The sequence below is a fragment of the Pan paniscus genome, chromosome 19 (genome assembly GCF_029289425.2).
Source record: "Pan paniscus chromosome 19, NHGRI_mPanPan1-v2.0_pri, whole genome shotgun sequence".
Lineage (NCBI taxonomy): Eukaryota > Metazoa > Chordata > Mammalia > Primates > Hominidae > Pan > Pan paniscus.
In genome coordinates, this window is record NC_073268.2 from 26,039,387 (window position 1) to 26,062,908 (window position 23,522).

The following is a 23,522-nucleotide window of genomic DNA, read 5'->3' on the forward strand; positions in this document are numbered from 1 at the left end:
CTGGAAGCCAACTTCACCTCCTGTTCCCTAGAATGCTGGCCTGCCTTTTCCTGATCTGGGAAAATGGGGTGGGAGTAGTGGGGTGGGAAGAGGAGGAGAGGCAAAACCTGCTGTTTCCTGGAACGCCCCTGCCCCATCAGGGCTGTCCCAGCCTGGGCAGTCCCCTTTGGGCATCCCCTCCGCACAACGTCTCTGCTGCCTCCTCTCCCCCTTGGCACTGGCTGTGCACAAAAGGCAAGAGCAAGCACGTGGCCAGGCAGGGCTTACACGTTAACAGCTGGAAACACCTGCATGGTTGCTGCTCCTGCTGGCTGAACAGCCAATAGTTCCTGCAGCCCGGGCTGGGGGCACAGGGAGGGCAGTGGTAAGGGCCTGGACAGAGTCTGGGGGGAGTCCAGTCTGGACGCAGAGGGCAGTTTACTTAGGGGTTTGGGTCAGGATCAGTCCCTCCTTTCCCGGCCCCCTCCCTTCAGGCCAGAGCAAGGACCGGCACCCACGTGGCAGCACAGGCTAAGCCTGTTCCTGAGGTGAGGCAGCCAACCCTGGCCAGGCTGAAAATCCAACCGACCCCAGCATCCGCTGGGAGGGGCACTCCAGGTGATGTTCTCACAGACCCAGCGCAGAAGGTGAGTCTCCCGAGCCCCACTCTCTTAGTGACCCCTGTCCACTGGTGTTGGTGGCGGGGAGGGCACAAGGGAAGGGGACACCCCTCCTGAGGCCTCCAGGCTCACGAGGCACCTGCCCTTCCAACTTTTGTTCTGAGGTGGGAAAGGTCAGCTTCCCTTGTTTCCTTTCTGCTAAGGAAAAGAGCCTGCCCCTGAGAACCTGTGACCAGGGAGGGAAGTGCAGACACGGAATGGACAGGGGCCTGCCCTGGGCCCCGAAGGTGCCAGCAGGGGGCCTGCAGGGACAGGTGTCCTTGATGTTGGGGGCCCAGATGAATGTGTGACAGCTTCCCTGGACATGACACTATCTGCATTAGTGATGGGGTGACAGGGAGCCTTTTCCTCTGGGAGGAGAGCAGGTCTGGACCCCACAGGCTCAGTCCCTTATGATGGGCTGCACTGTCACCAGACCAATGCCTCATCCTTAGGGAAGCCGTATGCTTACCTACATGACCTTGGGAGTCACTTTCCCCTCTGGGTCTCAGTTTCCTCATCTGTAAATAAGGCCATGGTACCATCTGCTCCCAGGTGGTCCTGCGAACCCTGACCAGCTCTAGGAACCTGAGCAAACTCTAAGCTGAAAGCAAGTATGGACACGTGGGTATTCCCATAAAGGGCTGGGGAAACTGATCTTGCTTCTTAAAAAGTCATTACACATGGATAAATGTATCTAAAGTTATGGCTGGCTGACCCGACGGCTGGAGGAGTAGCTGCCTGAACCCAGGACACCCTTCCTGGGTGGCTCTATTAATGTTAACAACCTCTGCAGCTGTACAGCTCTTCACACAGCTCGACCAAGCTCTTCATACCCTGACAAGCATCGCCCTAAAAAATGGGCCGGACACGCACACTTTCATTCCCATCTTCCAGAAGAGGAACATGAGGCTCAGAAATTAAATGACTTCCCGAGGCAGAGCTTTCATTGCTCAGTAACAGCCAAGACTGGTGACACAAGGACAAAATCACCGCTAGATAGGCCCTTTCCTGAGAACAGGTGTGGAGCAGGGTGACCACACGCCCAAGTCCCAGTTCATGTCTGCTGCTCAGGGATAAATTTCAATGCACCCCTTTTCACTCTCAACAAGAATGATAATCAGAAAGTCACCCTAACTCGAGAGAGAGGGACACCAGGCATGCAACTCAGGACAGGCGGCACAGAGGGGCTAAATGGGCTGAGAAAAAGTGAGGCTCAGCTCCTTCCAGCCTGGGCCCACTTGGATAAAATTTCCAAACCCTCAGCTTCCTCTCCTTCCCCTCGCCAGCAAATGAAGAAATTGTGTTATTACTTTCCTGACCCACCTACTGGTTTGTTAAGCAAATAGGCACATGAGGGGGATGTTAGCACATTCAGAAGGCAAAGAAACATTTCCCAGCTTCCAAGGGCCTGGCTCATCCCTGCTCCAAGCTCTGCAAAGTTCTGGCCTTCAGAGAGCCCTGAGTGAGGAGCGCCCTAAGCCCAGACATATCAGCACAGCCCCAGCCTGGAAGCTGTCCTGGGCCTCTGTGGACACAGGCCACACTCTACCTGTGCCCATGAGGTCCAAGTACATGTGGGTTCAGGGGTCCAGGCCTAAGGACCCTCCCGACTCAGCCAGGACCCTACTAGCTGGGACTCCAGGATGACAAGTTAGGGTCCATGACAAAGCTCTGCTAGCTGATGTTCTGTTTTCTGACCCCCCTGCTCTCCCAACTGTGGTGGAAAATAAAAGTCTGACTCTCCACACGGTGCTCCTCACATGATTATACATCACAGTGAACGAGGGAACAGCAGGCTCTGGGTGGAATCATCAGCTCACCAGCTAGGGTCTTTTTTTGGGTGCCCTTACATGCATTACTCATTTCCTTTTCTTTTTTTACTTTATTTATTTATTTATTTATTTTGAGACAGTCTTGCTCTGTCGCCCAGGATGGAGTGCAGTGGTGCGATCTCAGCTCACTGCAACCTCCACCTTCCAAGTTCAACCAATTCTCCTGCTTCTGTCTCCCAAGTAGCTGAGACTACAGGGGTGCACCACCATGCCCGGCTATTTTTTTCTATTTTTAGTGGACGCGGGGGTTTGCCATGTTGGTCAGGCTGGTCTCAAACTCCTGGCCTCAAATAATCCACCTGCCTCAGCCTACCAAAGTGCTGGGATTACAGGCCTGAGCCACCGCGCCTGGCCTCATTTCCTTTTCTCAGCCAGCCCGAGAATACTGCCATTTTACAGATAGGGAAACCAAGGCTCAAGATGTGGGCAAACAGTGGGTTAAGTCAGAATCCAGTTCTAACATCAGAGCCTCAGTTCTCAACCACCATGCAATACTGCTCCCCATTAGAGACTCACAATATTTTATTTATTTATTTTTTAGAGATAGGGTCTCGCTCTGTCACCAAGGCTGGAGTGCGGTGGCATGATCATGGCTCACTGCAGCCTCAAACTCCTGGGCTCAAGCAATCTTACCACCTCAGCCGCTTGAGTAGCTGGGACTACAGGTGGATGCCACCATGCACGGCTAATTTTCTTTCTTTTTTTTGTAGAGATGGTGTCTTGCTATGTTGCCCAGGCAAGTCTTAAACTCCTGGCCTCAAGAAATCCTCCCACCACAGCCTCCCAAACTGTTAGGATATAGGCGTGAGCCCACCTTGCCCCAGTATTTATTTTTAAAACAAACAAAAGTCTGTACTCAACTTCATTAGTAATCACAGAAATGCAATCTAAAACCATCGGCTATCACACTCTACACGATCAAAATGCTAAAGTGAACATATCTGAGCACGTGGAGCAAATGAAACTCGTCTCTGCTGGTGGGAGGGTAAATCAGTGCAGCCACTTGGAAAATAGTTCCGCATTATCTCGTAAAGTTGAAGGAGCACACTTTTTTTTTTTTTTTTTTTTTTTGAGATGGAGTCTCACTCTGTCGCCCAGGCTGGAGTGCAGTGGTGCGATCTCAACTCACTGCATCCTCTGCCTCCCAGGTTCAGTGATTCTCCTGCCTCAGCCTCCAGAGCAGCTGGGATTGCGCCACCGAGTGCGCCACCACGCCCGGCTAATTTTTTGTATTTTTAGTTGAGACGGGGTTTCACTGTGTTAGCCAGGATGGTCTTGATCTCTTGACCTCATGATTCACCCACTTCGGCCTCCCAAAGTGCTGGGATTACAGGTGTGAACCACCACGGCCTGGCCCAAGGAGCACACATTCTAAGATGCAGCAGTTCCAATGTACATAGACCTCAGGAGATATGTACAAAAATGTCCATAGCAACTGGAAACAGTACAAATGTCCACCAGCAACAGAATCAATAAAATGTGGTATAAACAAACAATGGAATACTATATAGCAATGAAAAAGGATGTACTACCGCTACACACAAACATATGGATGAATCTTTAAACCCAATGGTGTGTAAGAGAAGCAAGATACACAAAATTACTCTGTGTTCAAAATCAGGAAAAGCAAAACTATAGTGTTTAAGAATACATAATTACATACTAAAATTATAATGAAAAATACATGCTTTCAAAATCAAACTAGAGGATTGTCCAACAAACCTGCCTTCAGAGTATTTTACTCTGGGGACAAAACTTTGTTTGACTATTTACTATTGATTAGGCCCAGACTCTAAAGACTGAAGCTCATTAGAGAATATAAAATGCTCATTATTTCTGGCCAACTGAGATGCAAAGCATTTCTGCCTGCAGCAAAGATATCTTCAAAGTTTATGGTTTTATTTTCCTGTAGGACAATAGCCAATGTGTAACTAATGGTAGGCCCTTAACCATTTCTGTAGCTAAATGTATCCAGTACTCTCTTTTTTCCTTTTTTTTTTTTTTATTTTTGAGATGGAGTCTTGCTCTGTTGCCCACGCTGGAGTGCAGTGGTGTAGTCTCAGCTCACTGCAACCTCCACTTCCCGGGTTCAAGCAATTCTCCTGCCTCAGCTTCCCAAGTAACTGGGACTACAGGTGTGCACCACCACACCTGGCTAATTTTTGTATTTTTAGTAGAGACAGGGTTTCACCATGCTGGCCAGGCTGGTCTTGAACTCCGGACCTCAGGTGATCTGCCCGCTTCGGCCTCCCAAAGTGCTGGGGTTACAGATATGAGCCACCTCGCCCGGCCCCAGCACTTTCTTTCACAAACTAGCATTTACCTCTGCCTCTCATATTCCCCAGCTTTAATCTCTAGCTGGTTCCCTCATAATTAAATAAAGATATGATAAGTACTTACTACATGGGAGTTATATTTTTAACACTGTGAACACTGGGCTCTTGACAGGCATACGGTAATACAATGCATGGTATACCTGCCTGGTGAAACAGGTGTTTATTGTATATGTTACTATGTGTCATATTTCACACATAAAAAAAGTTTTAAGGACACAAAATTGTATACAGAAAATCAATATGTAAGTAAATAAAAGAAGAGGCTCCAGTAAAGCGACTAAAGTTTTCCATACTTGAACACTGCTAGAGCTCATGACAAAAGGCCAGGATTCCTAACATGTAACCTTTATCCCATAGCATGGACCCATCAAAAGGCAACTCTTCAGATGCCTTTAATGATGACACAACTACTCACCATAGATGTGTAATATACTAGCCCCTTTCCTCACTTCCACACGTTCTCAGTACTAGACAATGGCCAAACTTTTCTGCCAAACTTCACTTTATGACCCTTCTCCGGCAACAGTGTAGAAAGCAGACAAGTGTGCCTTTAAAGTATTGATAACATTGACAACATAACTGGGTGTGATGGCGTGTGCCTATAATCCCAGCAACCTGGGAGTCTTAGGCCAGGGTTCACTTAAACCCAGGAGTTCAAGGCTGCAGTGAGCTGTGATCATGTGACTACACTCCAGCCTGGGCAGCATAGCAAGACCCTATCTCTACAAAAAAAAAATAACAATTAGCTGGGCATGGTGCTATATGCCTGTAGTACCAGCTACTCAGGAGGTTGACGGGAGAGGACCACTTGTGCCCAAGAGTTCGAGGCTGCAGTGACCTACGATCGTGCCACTGTACTCCAGCCTGGGCAATCTTGTCTCAAAAATAATAATGATGATAATAATAGTGATATCATTTATCCCATGCCAAGGCATGTTCCTTGCAACCACCTGTCAAAGTAGGGCCTACTGTCCCATTTTTACAAATGAGGAAAGTGAGGCTCAAAGAGCCCTGCCTGGCCCCAGAATGACAGAAGCTAGGATCTGGGCCCTTACCATCTCTTCCTACCTCACTGTCTCGCCACTTAGCAAGACTGAAGACAGACTGCACTTATCCAAAGCAGACACCCCAGAGGAGATCAGACACTTGTTTTTAAAATGCTCTGGCTGGTAAAAAGCCCTAGTCTGCAGCATATCCCTCCAGGGAAGCATATCCTCATTCTTTTGTAAGATGGCCTGACCTTTAGAAATAACTGGAGTCAGCTGGGCACAGTGGCTCACGCCTGTAATCCCAGCACCTTGGGAGGCCAAGGCAGGTGGATCACCTGAGGTCAGGAGTTCGAGACCAGCCGAGCCAATATGGCAAAACCCTGTGTCTACTAAAAATACAAAAATTAGCCAGGCATGGTGGCATGTGCCTATAGTCCTAGCTACTCAGAAGGCTGAGGCAGAAGAATCGCTTCAACCCGGGAGGCAGAGGTTGCAGTGAGCCAAGATCACGCCACTGCACTCCAGCCTGGGCGACACAGCGAGACTCTATCTCAAAAAAAAAAAAAAAATTAAAATTAAAAATAAATAAATAAAATAACTGGAGTCATTTGGTGCTAATCTGGGAAGCAAAGCAACAAGCTACATACAGGAACAGGAATGCTATTTTGGATACAAAACAAAAGGTGTGGCTCTAAACACCCTATTTTCCAAAACACTTCAGGAGGTTGGGACAACTTAGCAATGGTTTTATGTGTGGTTTAAAGCTCCCAGGCGCAGTGGCTCATGCCTGTAGTCCCAGAACTTTGGGAGGCCGAGGTGGGCGGATCACTTGAGTCCAGGAGTTTAAGACAATATAGTGAGACCCTGTCTCTGATAAAAAAAAAAAAAAAAAAAAAAAAAGCTCCCCTGGGAGGCCAGGTGAGGTGGCTCACCCCTATAATCCCAGCACTTTAGGAGGCTGAGGCGGGAGGATAACTTGAATCCAGGAGTTTGAGACCAGCCTGGGCAACATAGCAAGATAGTGTCTCTGCAAAAAAAAAGAAAAATTAGCTGGGCATGGTGGTGCACACCTGTGGTCCCAGCTACTCGGAGGCTGAGGTGGGAGAATGGCTTGATCCCAGAAGATTCAGGCTGCACTGAGCCGTGAACACACCACCGCACTCCAGCCCGGATGACGGAGCGAAACCCTGTCTCAAAAATAAAAATAGGCTGGGCTCGGTGTCTCACGCCTGTAATCCCAGCACTTTGGGAGGCCGAGGCGGGTGGATCACAAGGTCAGGAGATCGAGATCATCCTGGCTAACACGGCGAAACCCCGTCTCTACTAAAAATACAAAAAATATTAGCCGGGCATGGTGGCGGGCGCCTGTAGTCCCAGCTACTCACGAGGCTGAGGCAGGAGAATGGCGTGAACCCGGGAGGCGGAGGTTGCAGTGAGCCGAGATCGCACCACTGCACTCCAGCCTGGGTGATAAACCAAGGCTCCGTCTCAAAAAAATAAAAATAAAAATAAAGCTCCCCTGGGGTTCTGAGGTACAGCCTGATCTGGCACCCTCTGACTTAGGGGTTGGTGAAGCTTTTTCAGACTTTTAGGTGGTGGCTCTCAAACTTCAGAGAGCACCACAGAAACCCAGGGAATGTGTCTAACATGCTGATTCCTGGGCCCCACTCCCAGAGACGCTGATTCTGGCAGCCAGGGGAGAAGGCCTGTGAGTCTGCATTTTCAGTCAACCCTACAGGTGACTGTGCTACAGCTGTCTGGAGGCCCATATCCGACAGACTGTAATTGCTTTCATTAAAACCAAGAGTCTCCAGGCTTTGCATTCACACCCTACAGGTCTCTGCTAAAGCTACAAAAGCAGCTAGCAGGTCGCGGTCGATCCCTTCCCCCAGCTCCTGCAGAGGACCATTAGCTCACTGCAGCACCGCGAGAAGGGTAAAAGATGGTTATCTCCTGAGATGCGGATGGCTTGGCCAGGGTGGTGAGTTTTGTCACTAGGATATTAACACCTCTAACTGGGGGAGGGAAGAAGAGGAGGTGGCTTAGGCTGAGTGTGGAGTGTTCTGGAAGCCTTCCAGAAAGGGAAGCAGGGATGACTGGGCTTGTCTCCCCTCCTCCAAAACCCACAGGGTGAAGCAATGAGTGAACAGCCAGGGAGCTGGGGTTGCACATTGGGAGCAAGTGTCACTGATAAAAGACTAGAGCCTCTACATGAAAAGCCGCAGAGGCTGAAGAGCCGACATTCCAGTTCTGTGAACCATTCCGGGTTTTCCCCATAATCTAAGACCATCTTCCCCCTCCCCCACTTTCCAAGCGGAGAGCTCTGAAACACAGACCTAAGGGTCTTATCCTTTGCAGGGTCTGAGCCAAAGGGAAGCTCCAGGGTGTGAGGCCAGGCCCTAGCATATAAAGAGTCAACTGTGACAGGCCTCTGGAAGTTGGAGGGGAAGGAGGATTAGAGTGCCCGCCCTAGGCATCCCCTGCTAGCCAAAGGGAAGCATGCCATTTCCTCAGGCCACCAATTTCAAACTGCAGGTCAACAATCCAGTTGCAAAACCCATTCACAGTAAGTCTGCAACCAGCATCTTTTTGGTTTTTTTTTGAGATGGAGTCTCGCTCTGTCGCCAGGCTGGAGTGCAGTGGCCTGATCTCGACTCACTGCAACCTCTGCCTCCCGAGTTCAAGGGGTTCTTCTGTCTCAGCCTCCCAAGTAGCTGGGATTACAGGCACACGCCACCACGCCCAGCTAATTTTTGTATTTTTAGTAGAGATGGGGTTTCACCATGTTGGCCAGGATGGTCTCGATCTCTTGACCTCATGATCCGCCCACCTCAGCCTCTCAAAGTGCTGGGATTACAGGCGTGAGCCACCGCGCCTGGTCCTTTTTTTTTTTTTTTTTTTTGGAAACAGGGTCTCACTCGGTTTCCCAGGCTGGAATGCAGTGGTGCAATTACGGCTCACTATAACCTCAAACCTCTGGGCTCAGGTGATCCTCCCACTTCAGCCTCCTGAATAGCTAGGACCACAGGCGTGTGCTATCATGCCTGGCTAGTTTTTGTATTTTTTTTTTTTTTGTAGAAACAGTTTTGCTGTGTTGCCCAGGCTAGTCTCAAACTCCTGGGCTCAAGCAATCCTCCCACCTCAGTCTCCCAAAGTGTTGGGAATACAGTCCTCAAAGGGGCTGTATTATGTGAGGGTGTATAGGGGCCTGCAACCAGCATCTTTAGAAAAGATCTGAATGTGGCCGGGTGCGGTGGCTCACACCTGTAATCTTAGCACTTTGGGAGGCCAAGGCGGGCACATCACCTGAGGTCAGGTGTTCAAGACCAGCCTGGCCAACATGGTGAAACCCTGTCTCTATCAAAAATACAAAAATTGGCCGGGGGTGGTGGTGTGCACCTGTAATCCCAGCTACTCCACTTGGGAGGCTAAGGCAGGAGAATCACTTGAACCCTGGAGGCGGAGCACCACTGCACTCCAGCCTGAGCAACAGAGTGAGACTCTGTCTCAAAAAAAAAAAAAAAAAAAAGATCTGAACGCCCTCTAAGTAGGAAGTACTCATTCATGAAAGCTTCCATTCTGTTTTCCCTCTACATAAATGTATGCCTGTCAGATGGGTCAAGACGTACAATGTATATTTTACTGTAGGCTGAAATCAGAGTTTGAAAGCCACCATTTTGGGCATGGCTGGTTCTAGTGTCTGTGGGCTGCCTGCGCTTCTGAAATCCACCTGACCCACCACTGCAGCCCACTCTATGCATGGCCCAGCCAAGCTCTTAAAGGAGCGCCCTGCTGAGGTGGCCACGTGGAGGGTGGGAAGGGATGTGGAGCCCAGGGAGTGGGTGCTGAGACCACTGGAAAGCCAGGCCCCCCCGGCAATCTCTATCCCCAGTTCCTCAGCCCAGAGCAACAACGGGCAGCTCACTGATCCCTTCCTGTTCCAGACACGAAGACAGCTGCCTGCCTAAACCCTCCCTGGCAGGACCTCCTAGGCCAGGCTGGCTGGGCAGCCCCTGCAGTTCTGTGTGCGCATCCCCCATGGTTGCTGCTCACCGCAGTGCCCTGCCCCCGCATGCCTAAAGCCACACAGGCTGCTTGCCTGTGGCTCTGCCAAGCAGGAAACTGAGGCCTGTTCTCTGGCCACAGGTGCCATGGAGGGCACACGATGCTGGGGACAGTTGATCCCCTGCCCACTCTCCATGCCCACCCCTGCCACAGCCAGATGCCACTGACCATCAGGGAGGCGGGGGGTGTGAGCCAGGGGGTGCAGGGCTGGCGGGTGAAGCTGGCTGGGGTTTTTACACAGGAAGGAAGAGCAGGCTGATGTGGGGGAGGAGGCCAAGGAAGGGCGGAAATGACTGCAATGTCAGCACCCAGGCGCAGACCGGGGAGGCCAGGTGCTCCCCGCCCCCCAGTTTTGACCTTTGTGCTAAGATGAGACGTGCAGTCTTCACCGATACCCACGATATCCAGAAAAAAGAACAACAGTCAGAGAGAGTGGGGGCTGATTTAGCACACAGGCCCCCACAGAATACAGTCCCTTCAAGAAGAAAATGCTATGCGTGCTGGTCTGGGGGTACACAGAGAAGAGGCATCTGGGAACCCCAAGCTCTTCCCCAGGCCCACCCTGGAGGGCAGGGGCAGTGGAGGCACTGGCCTCATTCACATCTGCCAGGCTTGCGTCTGCCAGGCTGGCAGGAAGGAGACCAAACAGAGGGCAGCAGGGATGCCGCAGGGCAGGGCAAGAGCTCACGTTACTGATCTGGTCCTGGGTCTTCTTGATTCTCTGGAGCTCGGGCGTGTCTGCCACTACGCTGAAACCTTTGCCCTTGTTCTTCTCAAACTCCTCCTTGTAGCGCACCTGCAGGAGGGGAGGAAGAGGGATTGGAGTCAGCCCAGGAGCCGAAAGGGCCTCGGCTTGGGGCCCCTCTGAGGCAGCAACCAGTCAGGAGACAGGGACAGGGAGTCAGCAGAAAGACCCTGACCAGAAGTCCCCAACTCAAAGCAGAGGCCTCAGCCAAAAGGTGTTAGACTCGTAATAATAAGCCACTACCAAGTCTTCGGTGCGCAGTGAATGGCGGGCACAGAGCCCAGGGCCTTACATGAACCATCTCATTTAGATCCCACCATACATATAGCCACGCAATTAACAGCTCCAATTTACGGATCAGGAAACGGAGCCACAGAAAGGCAAAGTCCCCTGCCCAAGGTCACAGAGCTTAGCAGTCAATGTCCAGCACTACCAGAGTGCAAACCCTCATCTGCCTGACTCCTGACCCTTCACTCCCTGCCCATCCTGTCTGGAAGCTTATAGGAAAAAGGTTCTTTCCAGAGCTCCCAGGGTGGCCCCAGCCCTCATGTTAGCCAGGATGTGGCCCTGCCCACTACGCCTGGGGGAGCTTTTCAGCAACCAGCTGAGTGAGGGCTGTGCCAAAGGACAGAGTTGGTGCCCAGAAAGGAGGGTGGTGAGACAGTCCCAGGGAAGGCTCCATCAATGCGCCTTTGACAGGCCCCACGGATTCTGGGAGCCTGCCGGGATGGCGTCAGAGGCCACCGCCATAGGAGGGGAGGAAAGCAGCGGGGGTCAGACAGCATCTCAGCAGGTCTCCAAGCTCCAGGGAAGAACCCTTCCACCCCACCACAGTACTAGAGGGACTCAAGTCAGACATCAGAAAGGACTTCCCTGGCACGAAAGGAATTGAAATATGAGGAACAGCTTGTCCTCCCCCGGGGGTTTTGAAGAACAGAATGAGGCTGAGAAAACTCATGGAACAGGAAACTATTCCTTGGCTTCCAGAGACTTCACTGTCCACCTCATCAGCCATCTGTTCCAGACCCCACCAGCTGCTTGGATTTCCTCCACGGGGGCTGCACTGTCCTGGACACAGGTCAGCCCAGGACACAAACCCAGGCAGTTCCCTGGCAGGGAATCATCTGGCAGCAGCACCGAGCTGTGCTTGGACTGGAGCGACTGCACATGCGCATGCAGCCACGGCCACACCTGTCAGGTCCTCTGCACATGCCTGTGGGGGTCAGAGTCCTTGTTTGTCTCGTGAAGCCCCCAGTCACTCATCCATGTGGTTCCCTCTCCTTCTCTGTTCTGATCCAGACAAGAAGGGCTTGGATGTGCTGGTCCCCATTAGATCAGAAGTGAATGCAGTGGATAGAGGCACCAACCCACCACAAGAGTCCAGAACCTGCCTAGCACCAGCTCTTCCTCAGCCCTGGAAGCCCTGGGCCAGCACGGTGACTCTTAGTGGGAGGCCCTTTGGGAAGCGGGCATCGGGGAAGGTAGGGCACTCAGAGACAGAGAAATGTAGCTCCAGATACAGAAGCCCTGCATCTCAAGCCCCTGGCCTCGGTTTCCTCATCTGTAAAAGAGTTGTGACAGAAATCAGGTATAATATGGGGAGGGGGCTTCTTATCACCAAGTCTGGGCACAAAGCCAGGCGGAGCTAGCACTAACGCAGGCTCAGTCTCCCACTTCTGAGTGATCTTGGGCCAACGACTTCACATCTCAAGACTCAGTTCCCACATCTGTAAAATGGGGACCATAACGCCAGTCACTCCAACCCACGATACAGACAGTGGCTCTAAAGCAGCAGCGCATTGTGGAGGGCCAGTGTGAAAGTGCTCTGTCAGCAATGAAGTGCTGAACGAGTGCCAGTCCCCCACTCCGTCCCCTGCTTCCTGGCTTTGCAAGGGTCAGGCCCCTAATCCAGGGGAATAATCGCCATGGCGACGCTGCAATGACATCAGCAGGTTCCCAGGATCGGGAACTGCTTCTGCCTCCCCCTCCCTGTTGGGGAAGGATCATTCATTTCACTGCTAACATAGGAGGCCCACAGAGGGTAGGGGTGAGGGGTAGGGGCTGAGAAGGGAGGGAGCCTGGGATCAGCACCACCTTGCTGTGTGTTTCTAAGCAAGTCAGTTCCCCTCTCTGGGTCCCCTGAAGGGAGCTGGCTAGCTGATCTCTAAAATCCCCCCCATTTGGAGTCTGTGACCATTTTTAAGCACCTTCAGACCCTGACTATGGATAATCAAGACAGGGAAGGCTCTTTGAAAGGTCTTTGGGTATGGAAGGGGTGGCAGAAGTGAAGGGTGGGGGGCCAGGGGTGTAGGGAGGGCCCAGCCCAGAGCCCCTCTTCAGGGCTCCCTTCTTGCCCTGGCAGGAGTGCTTGCCCCTGTTGTCTAGGATGGCTCACCAGGGTGCTGTGGGGGTCCCTGTGGAGGAAGGGACCTGCCCAAGGTTACAACCCAGTTGTCGCTCAGGCCAGGATGCAACTCAGCGCTTCGGTCAGAGGACCCCACTTCTGGGAGATGCCTGGGCTCCCAGAGGACCCCACTCCTGGGAGATACCTGGGCTCCCATTTTGGAAACTCTGGTGTCAGGCCCAGGACTGACTGACATCTGAGGCTCCTGACACCCAAACAACCACCATCCGTGAAACTCTAATTTTTCTGTCAGTTCTTAGTTGTTCTCCCTGGATCTATCTTGCTTCTCATCCCAGCAGACAGGAGGTGCAGATCAACATTTGTTGGATGATGAATGAATTGAATGCAGACACGTAATCTCCAAACAAAGCAGCATAATTGGGAAAACAACTGCCTTGATGACCCAATATAAGAAGAAGGATCATTACTTAAAAACAAAAATTATGCCAGGCACGGTGGCTCACGCCTGTAATCCCACCACTTTGGGAGGCAGAGGTGGGTGGATCACCTGAGGTCAGGAGTTCATGACCAGCTTAACATGGTGAAACCCCATCTCTACTAAAAAAAATACAAAAAAAGTTAGCCAGGCGTGGTGGGCGTAATCCCAGCTACTTGGGAGGCTGAGGCAGGAGAATTCCTTGAACCTGGGAGCCAGAGGTTGCAGTGAGCTGAGATGGTGACACTGTACTCCAGGCTGGGCGACAGAGTAAAACTCCGTCTAAAAAAAAACACAAAAATTAGGCTGGACTTAAAAAACAAAAAGGCTCATGTCTGTAATCCCAGCAGTCTAGGAGGCCAAGACAGGTGGATCACTCGAGCCCAGGAGTTCGAGACCAGCCTGGGAACATAGTACGCCATCTCTATTTAAAAAAAAAAAAAAAAATTAATAAAAATCTCTAAAAAAATACAAAATTTATTGAGCGAAATACAATTTCCACTATTATGTGCCTACTATGTGTTGGGCCAACATACTTTGTAACCCATCCCCTTCTAACAAAAAAGAAACACTAGTTCTTAAAATTTAGGCAGGGCGCGGTGGCTGACACCTGTAATCCCAGCACTTTGGGAGGCTGAGGTGGGCAGATCACTTGAGGTCAGGAGTTTGAAACAAGCCTGGGCAACATGACGAAACCCTGTCTCTACTAAAAATACAAAAATTAGCCGGGCATGGTGATGCACGCCTGTAGTCCCAGCTATTCAGGAGGTGGAGGCGAGAAAATCGCTTGAGTCTGGGAAGTCAAGGCTGCAATGAGCCAAGATCACGCCACTGCATTCCAGTCTGGGAGACAGAGAGAGACCCTGTCTCAAAAAAATACAAATTAAAAAAAAAAATTAGACACACACAGATGGAGAGGAGAGCTGATGGAAAGGGCCGGGGCTGGAAGTCATGGTCAAAAGGTTGCTGTGTGTATTTCCCAGCTTCTTCATGTCCAAGTTCCATTTCCTCTCCTTTCCGGGAGAACAGTAGTAGCAAACACTGAATGCTGACTCCACGCCAGGAATCTTTAAATGCTTAACATATCCTCCTATCTCACACCACCCTCTGGAGAGAGGTAATCCACATTATTCAGACGAAGGCACTGTGCACAGAGGTTAAGCAACTTGCCCAAGGTCACACAAGCTGGTGGCAGCAGATGCGAGATTCAATCTCAGGCCAGCTAGTTCGGGTAAGAGTGATACTCTACCACCCGTGCTGCTTACAAGATCCGAGGAGGATAGAAACCCCCCTGTAATTTCCCACGACCCCAGCAAGGTGAGCTGATGAAGGAAAAAATGGAAGAACAGTCTACTGGCACTTGGCACTTCTGCCTGGGCTCAGGGCCATACAGACACCTCCAGCTCAGTCCCACCCCAAAGCCACTGCCTCTGCTCAGCCTGGGGGTGGGATGGGAGCAGCAAATGAGAAGGGGGGCTGGGGGTCCAGCTGCCAGCCCCCTGCCTCAGCCAGGCCTGGGCAGGACCACCGAGAAGGTCATTTCTGGACAGTTCTGTGGTTACCTCCTCCACAGGGGAGGCTCCAGGTGTCCCAGACACCCAAAGTGCCACTTTGGAGACCAATATAGAGATGGGAAAATAAATAAAGCTGAAATAGCCTGGGCAGCTTCCCAGAGACAGGGAAGGGCAAGGCAGGCCCAGAAGGGGCATGGAGAGAAGCCAGCTGACCCCGTGGGGTGAAGCTGGGTGAGCTGAAGAGGCTCCCCCTTCCCTTCCTGCTAGCTGCAGGCAGCTCTCGCCAGCTCTGCCCCCACGGCAGCCACAGGAACCAGAACCTGTCACTGCTCCAGCCTGGCCGGCTCAGCCCTTCCAAGCCTCAAAGCATCAGGCCCAGCCCCCAGCTTGAGGCAACTGGGTTTGCTGTCCTCATTTTACTGGTGAGGAAGCAAAGCTATGAGAGGAAAGACAGTCTGAGGCCAGTCTCAGACCACACAGCTGGTGGGCGGTGGGAAGGGAGACAGAACAGGCCTGCAAAAAGGGCAGTACCCTTTCCTCCCCTGCCTATCCTGCCCTCAGCCCCCACCCCCGAGGACCCCCACCTCAGGGGAACAGAGCCGTGCCCTTAGTGCAAAGCCCTACCCTAATGTGGCACCCCTCAGAGCATACAAACAGGGTCGGTACACTCCTGCCCATGGACCCATCTCTAAGCTTCTTAAAGTGGGGCCAAAAGTCCTTATCAGAATCACGGGGGAGTCAAAATGCAGATTCTTGGGCCTCACCCAGAGCTGCCAAGCAGAAGTCCCTTGGGTGGGGCCTAGGAATCTGCATTCCAACAAGCCCATCCTACTTGCTGCTGACTGGTGCATCCTGCAGGGTGGGAGCACAGGGCTCGGTGCCTGTGCCATCAGCACTGTTCAGAGCAACGGGCTCCAGGGCCAGGTCATGGGGCTTGATGTCTGCCTCTGTCCCTGGGCTCTGCACAAGCGGGGCAGCCTCCGTAAACCTCAGTTTCCCTATCTGTATGATGGGGATAATAAGAGCCCCTCTTTCATCAGGTGGCTGTAAGGATTAAACAAAGTCAGGCATACACGCATACATGCGTGCATGCGTGCACACACACACACACATACACACACGGACACGGTCTGGCCCTCAGTGAGACCCTAATGAAGAGTGACCGCCATTTTCATCTCCCAAGAGGCCCCCCCGGGAACCCAGCAGGCCATGACCCTGGGAAGCAGGGGGCACAGGCCAGGGACAGGAGCCCCCAAACCCAGAGTGTGGTGCTGGCTTCCCCTGTGGGGGGCAGAAGCAGCCCCTGCCAACAGCATGCCCTGCCCACTTGCTGCCCATCCTGGGCAGGGGGAACAACGTGGAGGTGCTTCCTCCTCAAACCCCACCCCTCGGGGATAGGGTGCCGGGGCAAAAAGAGCTGCAGCCATGCTTTTGTGGAACTGACAAAGGCTGAGGGGTTTGAATTTCTCCCCTGAGAAGGGTGTGTGTGTGTGTGTGTGTGTGTGTGTGTGTGTGTCTCCAAAGACCTGCCATCTGCTCCCAGCACCTCTTCTCCGAGGTCCTTCTGAGCCCCTCCACCTCTGGCCCCCATGGCCCTTCCACAGGGCAGGGAATTGAAGGCAGGAGTCAGGGCCTGGCTAGAATCTGTAAAATATGGCCAGGCAGGCTGTGGTGTTCCCTGCTTCCTAGTAACTTCAGCTTCTGTGCCGCAGGTGGGTGGGTGGCAGGTGTGAGCTGCTGCTATCTTCCTCTGTGAGCCTCAGGCCCTACCAGGGCTGTGCAGCATCAAGGGCCCCAGACTTGGGAGTGACAAGACCAGGGCCCAAATCCTGGATCCGCATTCACTCACTCGGTTCCCCTATCTGTAAGACAGAGACGGTGGGTCTTTTACCTTCCCCCAGAACCCAGTCAAGGATAAACAGGGGAACTAACTAAAGGCACTTGCTAAACTACACAATTTCTTTCTTTTCCTTTTTTTAGAGACAGGGTCTCACCCCATCACCCAGGCTGGAGTGTAGTGGTGCGATCATGGCTCACTGCAGCCTCCAACTCCTCAGCTCAAGTGATCCTCCCGCCTCAAACTCCCAAGTAGCTACGACCACAGGTGCACACCACCATCTCTGCTAGTTTTTTTTTTTTAGGGACCAGGTATTGCTATGTTGCCCCAGCTGGTCTCGAACTCCTGGGCTCAAGTGATCCTCTTACCTTGGCCTCCCAGAGCACAGGGATTACAGGCGTGAGCCATGGCTCCCAGCCCTAAACTACAAAACTTCTCAACAGCATAAGGAACTATCATGTTTATTATTAAGGTAGAGACTGTTTATTGGGGAGTGGATAGTCCCTGGGTTAGACAAACCTACATTCAAAGCTGCCAGTGTCTATTTCCTCTTCTCTGAAGTGAAGTGATGCTACAGCTGCACAGGGCTGGGTGAGGATTAAACGAGCTCACACACTGGGAGCACTGAGCCCTCCATCGTCAGCTGTGAATATTATTATTGCCTCTCCTACCGGCAGGACCTCAGCCAGTCCCTCAAAGTCGCTGGGCCTCAGTCGCCTCATCTGTAACAATGGGGAAGATAGCACCTTCCTCACAGGGCTGCTGGGAGGATGCTGAGAGAGGGTGCATGGAAAGCCTGACAAAAGGCAGGGTCGGTTCTCCCTGATGGACCCAGGCAGTCACATCAAGATCAGGCAGCAGGAGTCCCCTCTGGAGGAACTGGGAGAGATCCCCTCTCTGTGGCCTGGGTGGAACCTGTGCAGTCTTCTCCCGATCCTGAGTGGGTCCTGGGCGCGCTGCCCACGTGGTAAATTCCCCTACCTGTATTCTCGCGCCTAATCCTTCATCGGCTGAAGCCCCGCCCCACCCCGCCCCACCTCATCACTGGCCAGGTTTGTCCCAGGAGCCCTCGCACCCCCAGGCAGGGTGGGTCAGCTGTTCTGTTCTCAGGACTCCAGACCCTTTGCTTATTCCTCCGTGTCCCCTAAAGACCAAGTTCTCCCTAGGCCTGGAACCCGTCCTCCCCTCCTACAGGGGCACACACTCCCACTCAGCAGTGTTCTGGAAAGTCAAGCCAAAGGAGACAGAGGCGGAACAGCCCCCTATCCCGTGCCCCCATGGCAGGGCCCCCTTCACACCTTGCCCTTCAGTGGGTGGAGGTTTGGGACGCGGCTATAGAGGGTTGGCTGCCCAGCCTCAGACTGGCATGACCTGGAGGGGCAAATTCCCTGGTCCTCCCCAAACCCCTCCTTTGTGGGTGAGTGTGAATGGGGAAGAGGGAGGGGAGAGTGGCTTCCTGGAGGAGGTGGGCTTTAGGGAGCCCCAGAGCGGGCTCAAATAGACACCCACACCTCTCCAACCCCTCTAGGTAGGAAGTGGGAGAACGCTCTACCCTGCTCCTTTGATAAAGTCAGGGGTGGCGTCAAGATTAAAGGCAATGCTAGGATTTCAGCACCTTGGCCTTGCAGAGTAACCGCAGGGGAAGGTACTCTTGCCAAATGCCGACCTTACAACATCCCTCCCCAGCATCCCTCCCTGCCAGGCCCCGGCACCGCCCAGCCCCTCACCTGACTCTGGAGCTCACTCTGTTGCTTGAGGCGAAGGTTTTCCGGGGTGTCCGCCACCATGGTGAAGGACTGCTTGGGGTAGTGTCTGCAGGACAGAAAAAACAGAGTGGGGGTGACTCTGGGGGAGGGGCAGGAGCCTCTGGGCTTCTCACAGAGCATGCTCTCCTGGGAACTTCGTCCTATGCTTGGGCACCCCCTGGCCCGGCCCCACAGGAGGACCTCAGTGTCCACCACCAAGGCCGAGGGGAGACAAGCGTTTCTCAGACTCAGCTGGGACTGGCTGACCTGGGAAGACACAGCAGGCATCAGTGATGGGCCAGCCAAGGAGAACTGTCCTGAGCGAAAGGATGGCCACTGGGCCACTCTCTGAGGGTTGAAGGTTACCCTTGTTTGGGGATAATCCATGCCTTGTGCCTACCACACATGGAGGTCGAGGCAACTGGGCCCAGCTGGGGGAAGATGGGCACAGGTGAGTCAGGACTAAGCTTTCAGCTAAGACCAGAAGTGGAGACCGACCATGCAGAGGAGAGCAAGGGGGAGACAGAAAAACAAAGGGACACACATATCCAGGGGGACTTCCTGGAGGAAGTGGTGAGAGAGAAAACACACGGTTAAAGTGGTATTTCAAAGGGTTAACAAGGTCCAACCTAACTGGAGGGTAGGTGGGAAGGCCAGCTTGAGGACAAAAAAGGAGGTCACCTGAGGGTGACAGGTAAAATACAGGTTGAGTATCCCTTATTGGAAATGCTCAGGACCAGACGTGTTTCAGATTTTGGATTTTTTCTCAGATTTTAGAATATTTGAATATCCATACTGAGACATCTTGGGGATGGGACCATTTCCTATATACCTCATACACATGGCCTGAAGGTAATTTTATACAATATTTTAAATAATTTTGTGCATGAAACAAAATTATTGACTGCTTTTTGACCTATGACCTATCACATGAGGCCAGGTATGGAATTTTCCCTTGTGGCATCACGTCGGCACTCAAAGCTTTGCATCTTGGAGCTCTTCAGACTCTGGATTTTTGGATTAGGGCTGCTCAATCTGTAGTAACAACAGTGAATTAGGCCGGGCGCAGTGGCTCATGCCTGTAATCCCAGCACTTTGGGAGGCCGAGGCGGGCAGATCACGAGGTCAGGAGTTCAAGACTAGCCTGGTCAATATGCTGAAACCCCGGTCTCCACCAAAAATACAAAAATTAGCCGGGTGTGATGGCATGCGCCTATAGTCTCAGCTACTCGGGAGGCTGAGGCAGGAGAATCGCTTGAACTCAGGAGGCAGAGGTTGCACTGAGCCAAGATCCTGCCATTGCACTCCAGCCTATGTGACAGAGCCAGACTACGTCTCAAAAAGAAAAAACAAAACAAAACAAAAAAACCAAACAGTGAATGTTCCCCCTGTGCTAAGGGCTTATGTGCCCTAGTTCACCGAATTCTCACAGCCACCTGTGTGACTGGTATTCAGCGTACCCCTTTGACAGATGGGAGAACTGAGGCCAGAGAGGTTAAACAACATGGCCAAGACACACAGGGATCCAGATTTGCGCCCAGACGATCTCTTCAGTTCATGCTGAACTTAGCCGCCAATTTCCAGGCCCAGCACAGCCTGGTCCCCAGGAAGAGGGCCTGGCTTGGAGGCAGCCGAAGCCACGGCAACCCTCAGAGCCTGCAGAGACCTCCAGAAGACTCTGGTCCAACTCCCTCATTTCAGAGGAGGAAACGGTGTGCTGGCACCAGGCACTTCTCCCTTAGCAGTCTTCATAATTAACTTATTTATCACATCAATGTATTGTCTTCTCTCTCCACTACTTCTCTATGAAGGGAGGGATTTTGGGGTCTCTTTTGTTCATTGATTTATCTCAAGTTCCTAGAATAGTAGGCGATGCTCAGTAAATATTTGTTGAATAAACAAATGTCAGGCTGGGCATGGTGGCTCACGCCTATAATCCCAACACTTTGGGAGGCCAAAGCAGGTGGATCACTTGAGGCCAGGAGTTCGAGACCAGCCTGGCTAACATGGCGAAATCCTGTTTCTATTAAAAATACAAAAATTAGCTGGGCACCGTGGCGCATAGCTGTAATCCCAGCTACTCAGGAGGCTGAGGCAGGAGAATCACTTGAACCTGGGAGGTGGAGCTTGCAGTGAGCCAAGATCCGCCACTGTACTCTAGTCTGGGCGAGAGCAAGACTCTATCTCAAAAAAAAAAAAGTCACGCCAGGAATTGAAGCTGGTGCAGGACTAGAACTCAGCCCTTCTCCATCCCTCTCTCATCACAAGGTCCCCTAGCAAACCAGCTGCAGGAGAGACAGGCAGCTCTGAGCCATGTGGTTTGTGTGTATGTGCTGCTATGAGAAATGTCTGGGGGTCTGCATGGGCCCCAATTACTTCAGGGACTGGTGGGTGGCTTCTCCAAGCCAGAGCCCGTCAGGCCATTTTTAGCCCTGGGTGACCACAGCCCACCACAGCTATGACCCCTGCAGATCCCTGACTCACAGGCTGCACCCAGGTAAGCCATAGATGGCCTCCTGGGACCTCTTCCTAGGCACGTTCCACCCAAAACTGACACACTCGAGAGCTAAGAACGAGCTGCCCCTCTGCTCGGCACGTTCTCCTGCCGCCCACATGGCCGTGCATCAGAGCTACCTGTAAACAGGCGACTTCCCCTGAGGCCACCACTTGTGAAGGGCAGGGCTCAGGATTTGGAGACCTCAATCAAGGGAGCATAACTTGAAAGGGCCCAGTGCAGGGCTCTGGCCCTGCCACTGACTTACTGGGTGACCTTGGCAAATCCTTTTTCCCTTGGGCCAGTTTCACTGTCCCGGATCCAGATGATCCTAGCGGTGCCCGTCCCCCAGCCCTCACCTGGGTCCTGGCCACCCAGGTCAGCCCAGACTCGCAGCAGAGGAAGGGAAGATGAGGAAAGGCAAACACAGGTGTCCGCAGCTGGCAACAGACATGGCCTGTGATGAATACGTGGCCAAGTCTGGGGTCGTCCCCATGCAGCCAGGGTCACCCACAGCTGAGAAGCTCCCTTCAAAGTTCCTGTACAATTCCAGGGCAAGGGACGATCAACCACGAGTCTGTTCCTAGAGACCAGAAAGGGAAGATCTCTAGCAGGGCTGGCAGGCCCTGAGGCCCTAAGAGGGAGCGCTTCCGAGACGAGACGACCCTCCTCCCAACATCAGAGCCATTCTGCAGACTGTATGGGCAGGGGCTGTGGCGAGGCGAGCACATGGAAGTAGAGGCACATGCGGCAAGAGCAGGGTGGGGGAGAGGAGACCTCCGGGCAGCTCTGGCCCAGCACTCGAAGACTCAATTCTGAGAAGATGAGGCTGGTTAGCATTTGATGGGGAGGGGTAGAGGCAAGCAGGGCAAACACATCCTCCAGACCCGGTCTGCAAAACCCTGGGGTTTCTCATTGGCCAGAATGCACAGGGTTAAAACAGGCCAGGCTGGGTGCAGTGGCTCACGCCTGTAATCCCAGCAGTTTGGGAGGCCAAGGAGGGCAGATTTCTTGAGCCAGGAGTTTGAGACCAGCCTGAGCTACAGAGCGAGAGCCTGTTTTGATTAAATAAATAAATAAAACAGAGGCCAGCTCCAGTGCCCAAAGACCGCCAGACAGGTGCACCTGACGTGCCCCACCCATTCCACAGTCTGAAGTTCCTACACACACTGCACTGTGCCTCACACACGATGAATATATAGATGTGCCCTCTGCACCGATGGGCGCCTCCAAGACAGTGACGCAGCAGCTGCATTGAGGCCATGTCCACACACCCCCTGCACCCCACACTGTGTCCCTCTGCTCACCCTACACCCACCAGACGGTCTTGGGAGCCCCTCCAACATGCAGCAGGCACCTTGGGTGGGGTTGGCAGGTACTTCATCCTCTTCAGAAGCACCCTTCCCCCTAGTCTCAGCCCCCGACAGCTGGAGTGCTAATCCCATCAGAAGGGAAGTGGGGGTGAGCCAGCCCAGATGTGAGCTCAGCTTAATTTGGCAGGAGTGAGGGAGGATTTTAATCCTGCATCAGATTAACTAGATTAAAGAGGCACTCCAGAGCCTCCAAGCTCCTTCCCCTGCCCACTAAGCCCAACCCCAGGCAGAGGAAGGCAGGCAGACAGCTTGGGCTATATTCCTCTTGCTGGGTCAACCCTGTCCCCTCCCCACAGCCCACAGTCCCCAGTCCCCAGCCCCCAGCCCTGGCGAGACGACTCTGCCTTTCCCTCTCCCGGCTCACTACGCTTCAGGTTTCCATGGCAACCTCATCTTCAGCTCCAGGCAGGAGAGCAGCCACAGCGAGAGAGAGAGTGAGGAGAGAGCGAGAGAGAGAGAGAGAGAGAGAGAGAGAGTGAGAGTGAGAGAGCGAGTGAGAGAGAGAGAGAGAGAGATTGAGAGAGAGAGAGAGAGAGAGGTCTACGGGGGTTGGGGAAGAGGCACAGACAGCAAGGGGGTCCTCAACTAAGGAGAAGCCCATGAGGGCAAAGTCAGGAGACTGTGTCTATAGGATCTTTCTGGATAATTTAGGTGAGGAGGACAAGTGTCACGGGTTTGTTTCTAGAAGCAAAGGCATGAGAACATCAGTGCTGCACCCCTCCCCCCACCAGCATGCCGGGCTTCAAAGAAAGCTCCAACTGATTTGACCTCCCTCCAGAAACAATTTTTGGGAATTCTACCTTTTCCCTTCCTGCCCACCCCATCCATTACCCCCAGATCCCAGCAGGGATGGTTGGAAATGTGTGCATGCCAACATGGGTGCTAAGACAGACCAGGGGCCACCCGTCCCAGCTGGTGACTCCGCTGGACCCCAACCCCATGACAGACTGGGCCATGGCGAGGAATGAGGGACAGGGTGATCAGCTGGGTGCAGGGCAGAGTCCAGAGCACAGCTGTCCTTTGTCCCATAGGCCAGCCTGTACTGGCCCCTTGTTAATCATTCCAAGTGGGTGGTGGGCTCTCTGCAGGTGCCCCACCCACCCTTCCTCCC

General features: G+C 52.8%; 1 protein-coding gene across 2 annotated transcripts in view; it reads right to left on the reverse strand.

The window, feature by feature from the left end:
- Positions 1–23,522, reverse strand: part of LASP1 (LIM and SH3 protein 1) — a 52,294-nt gene that overhangs the window by 12,694 nt on the left and 16,078 nt on the right. The window contains exons 3-4 of one of the 2 annotated variants that reach the window (XM_003809839.5): positions 18,527–18,611; positions 10,552–10,659 (exon numbers count right to left, since the gene is read on the reverse strand). In XM_003809839.5, coding sequence (XP_003809887.1) covers positions 10,552–10,659; positions 18,527–18,611 — 193 coding nt within the window. The remainder of the gene's footprint in view (positions 1–10,551; positions 10,660–18,526; positions 18,612–23,522) is intronic. The other variant, XM_008962134.3, reaches the window with a different exon arrangement.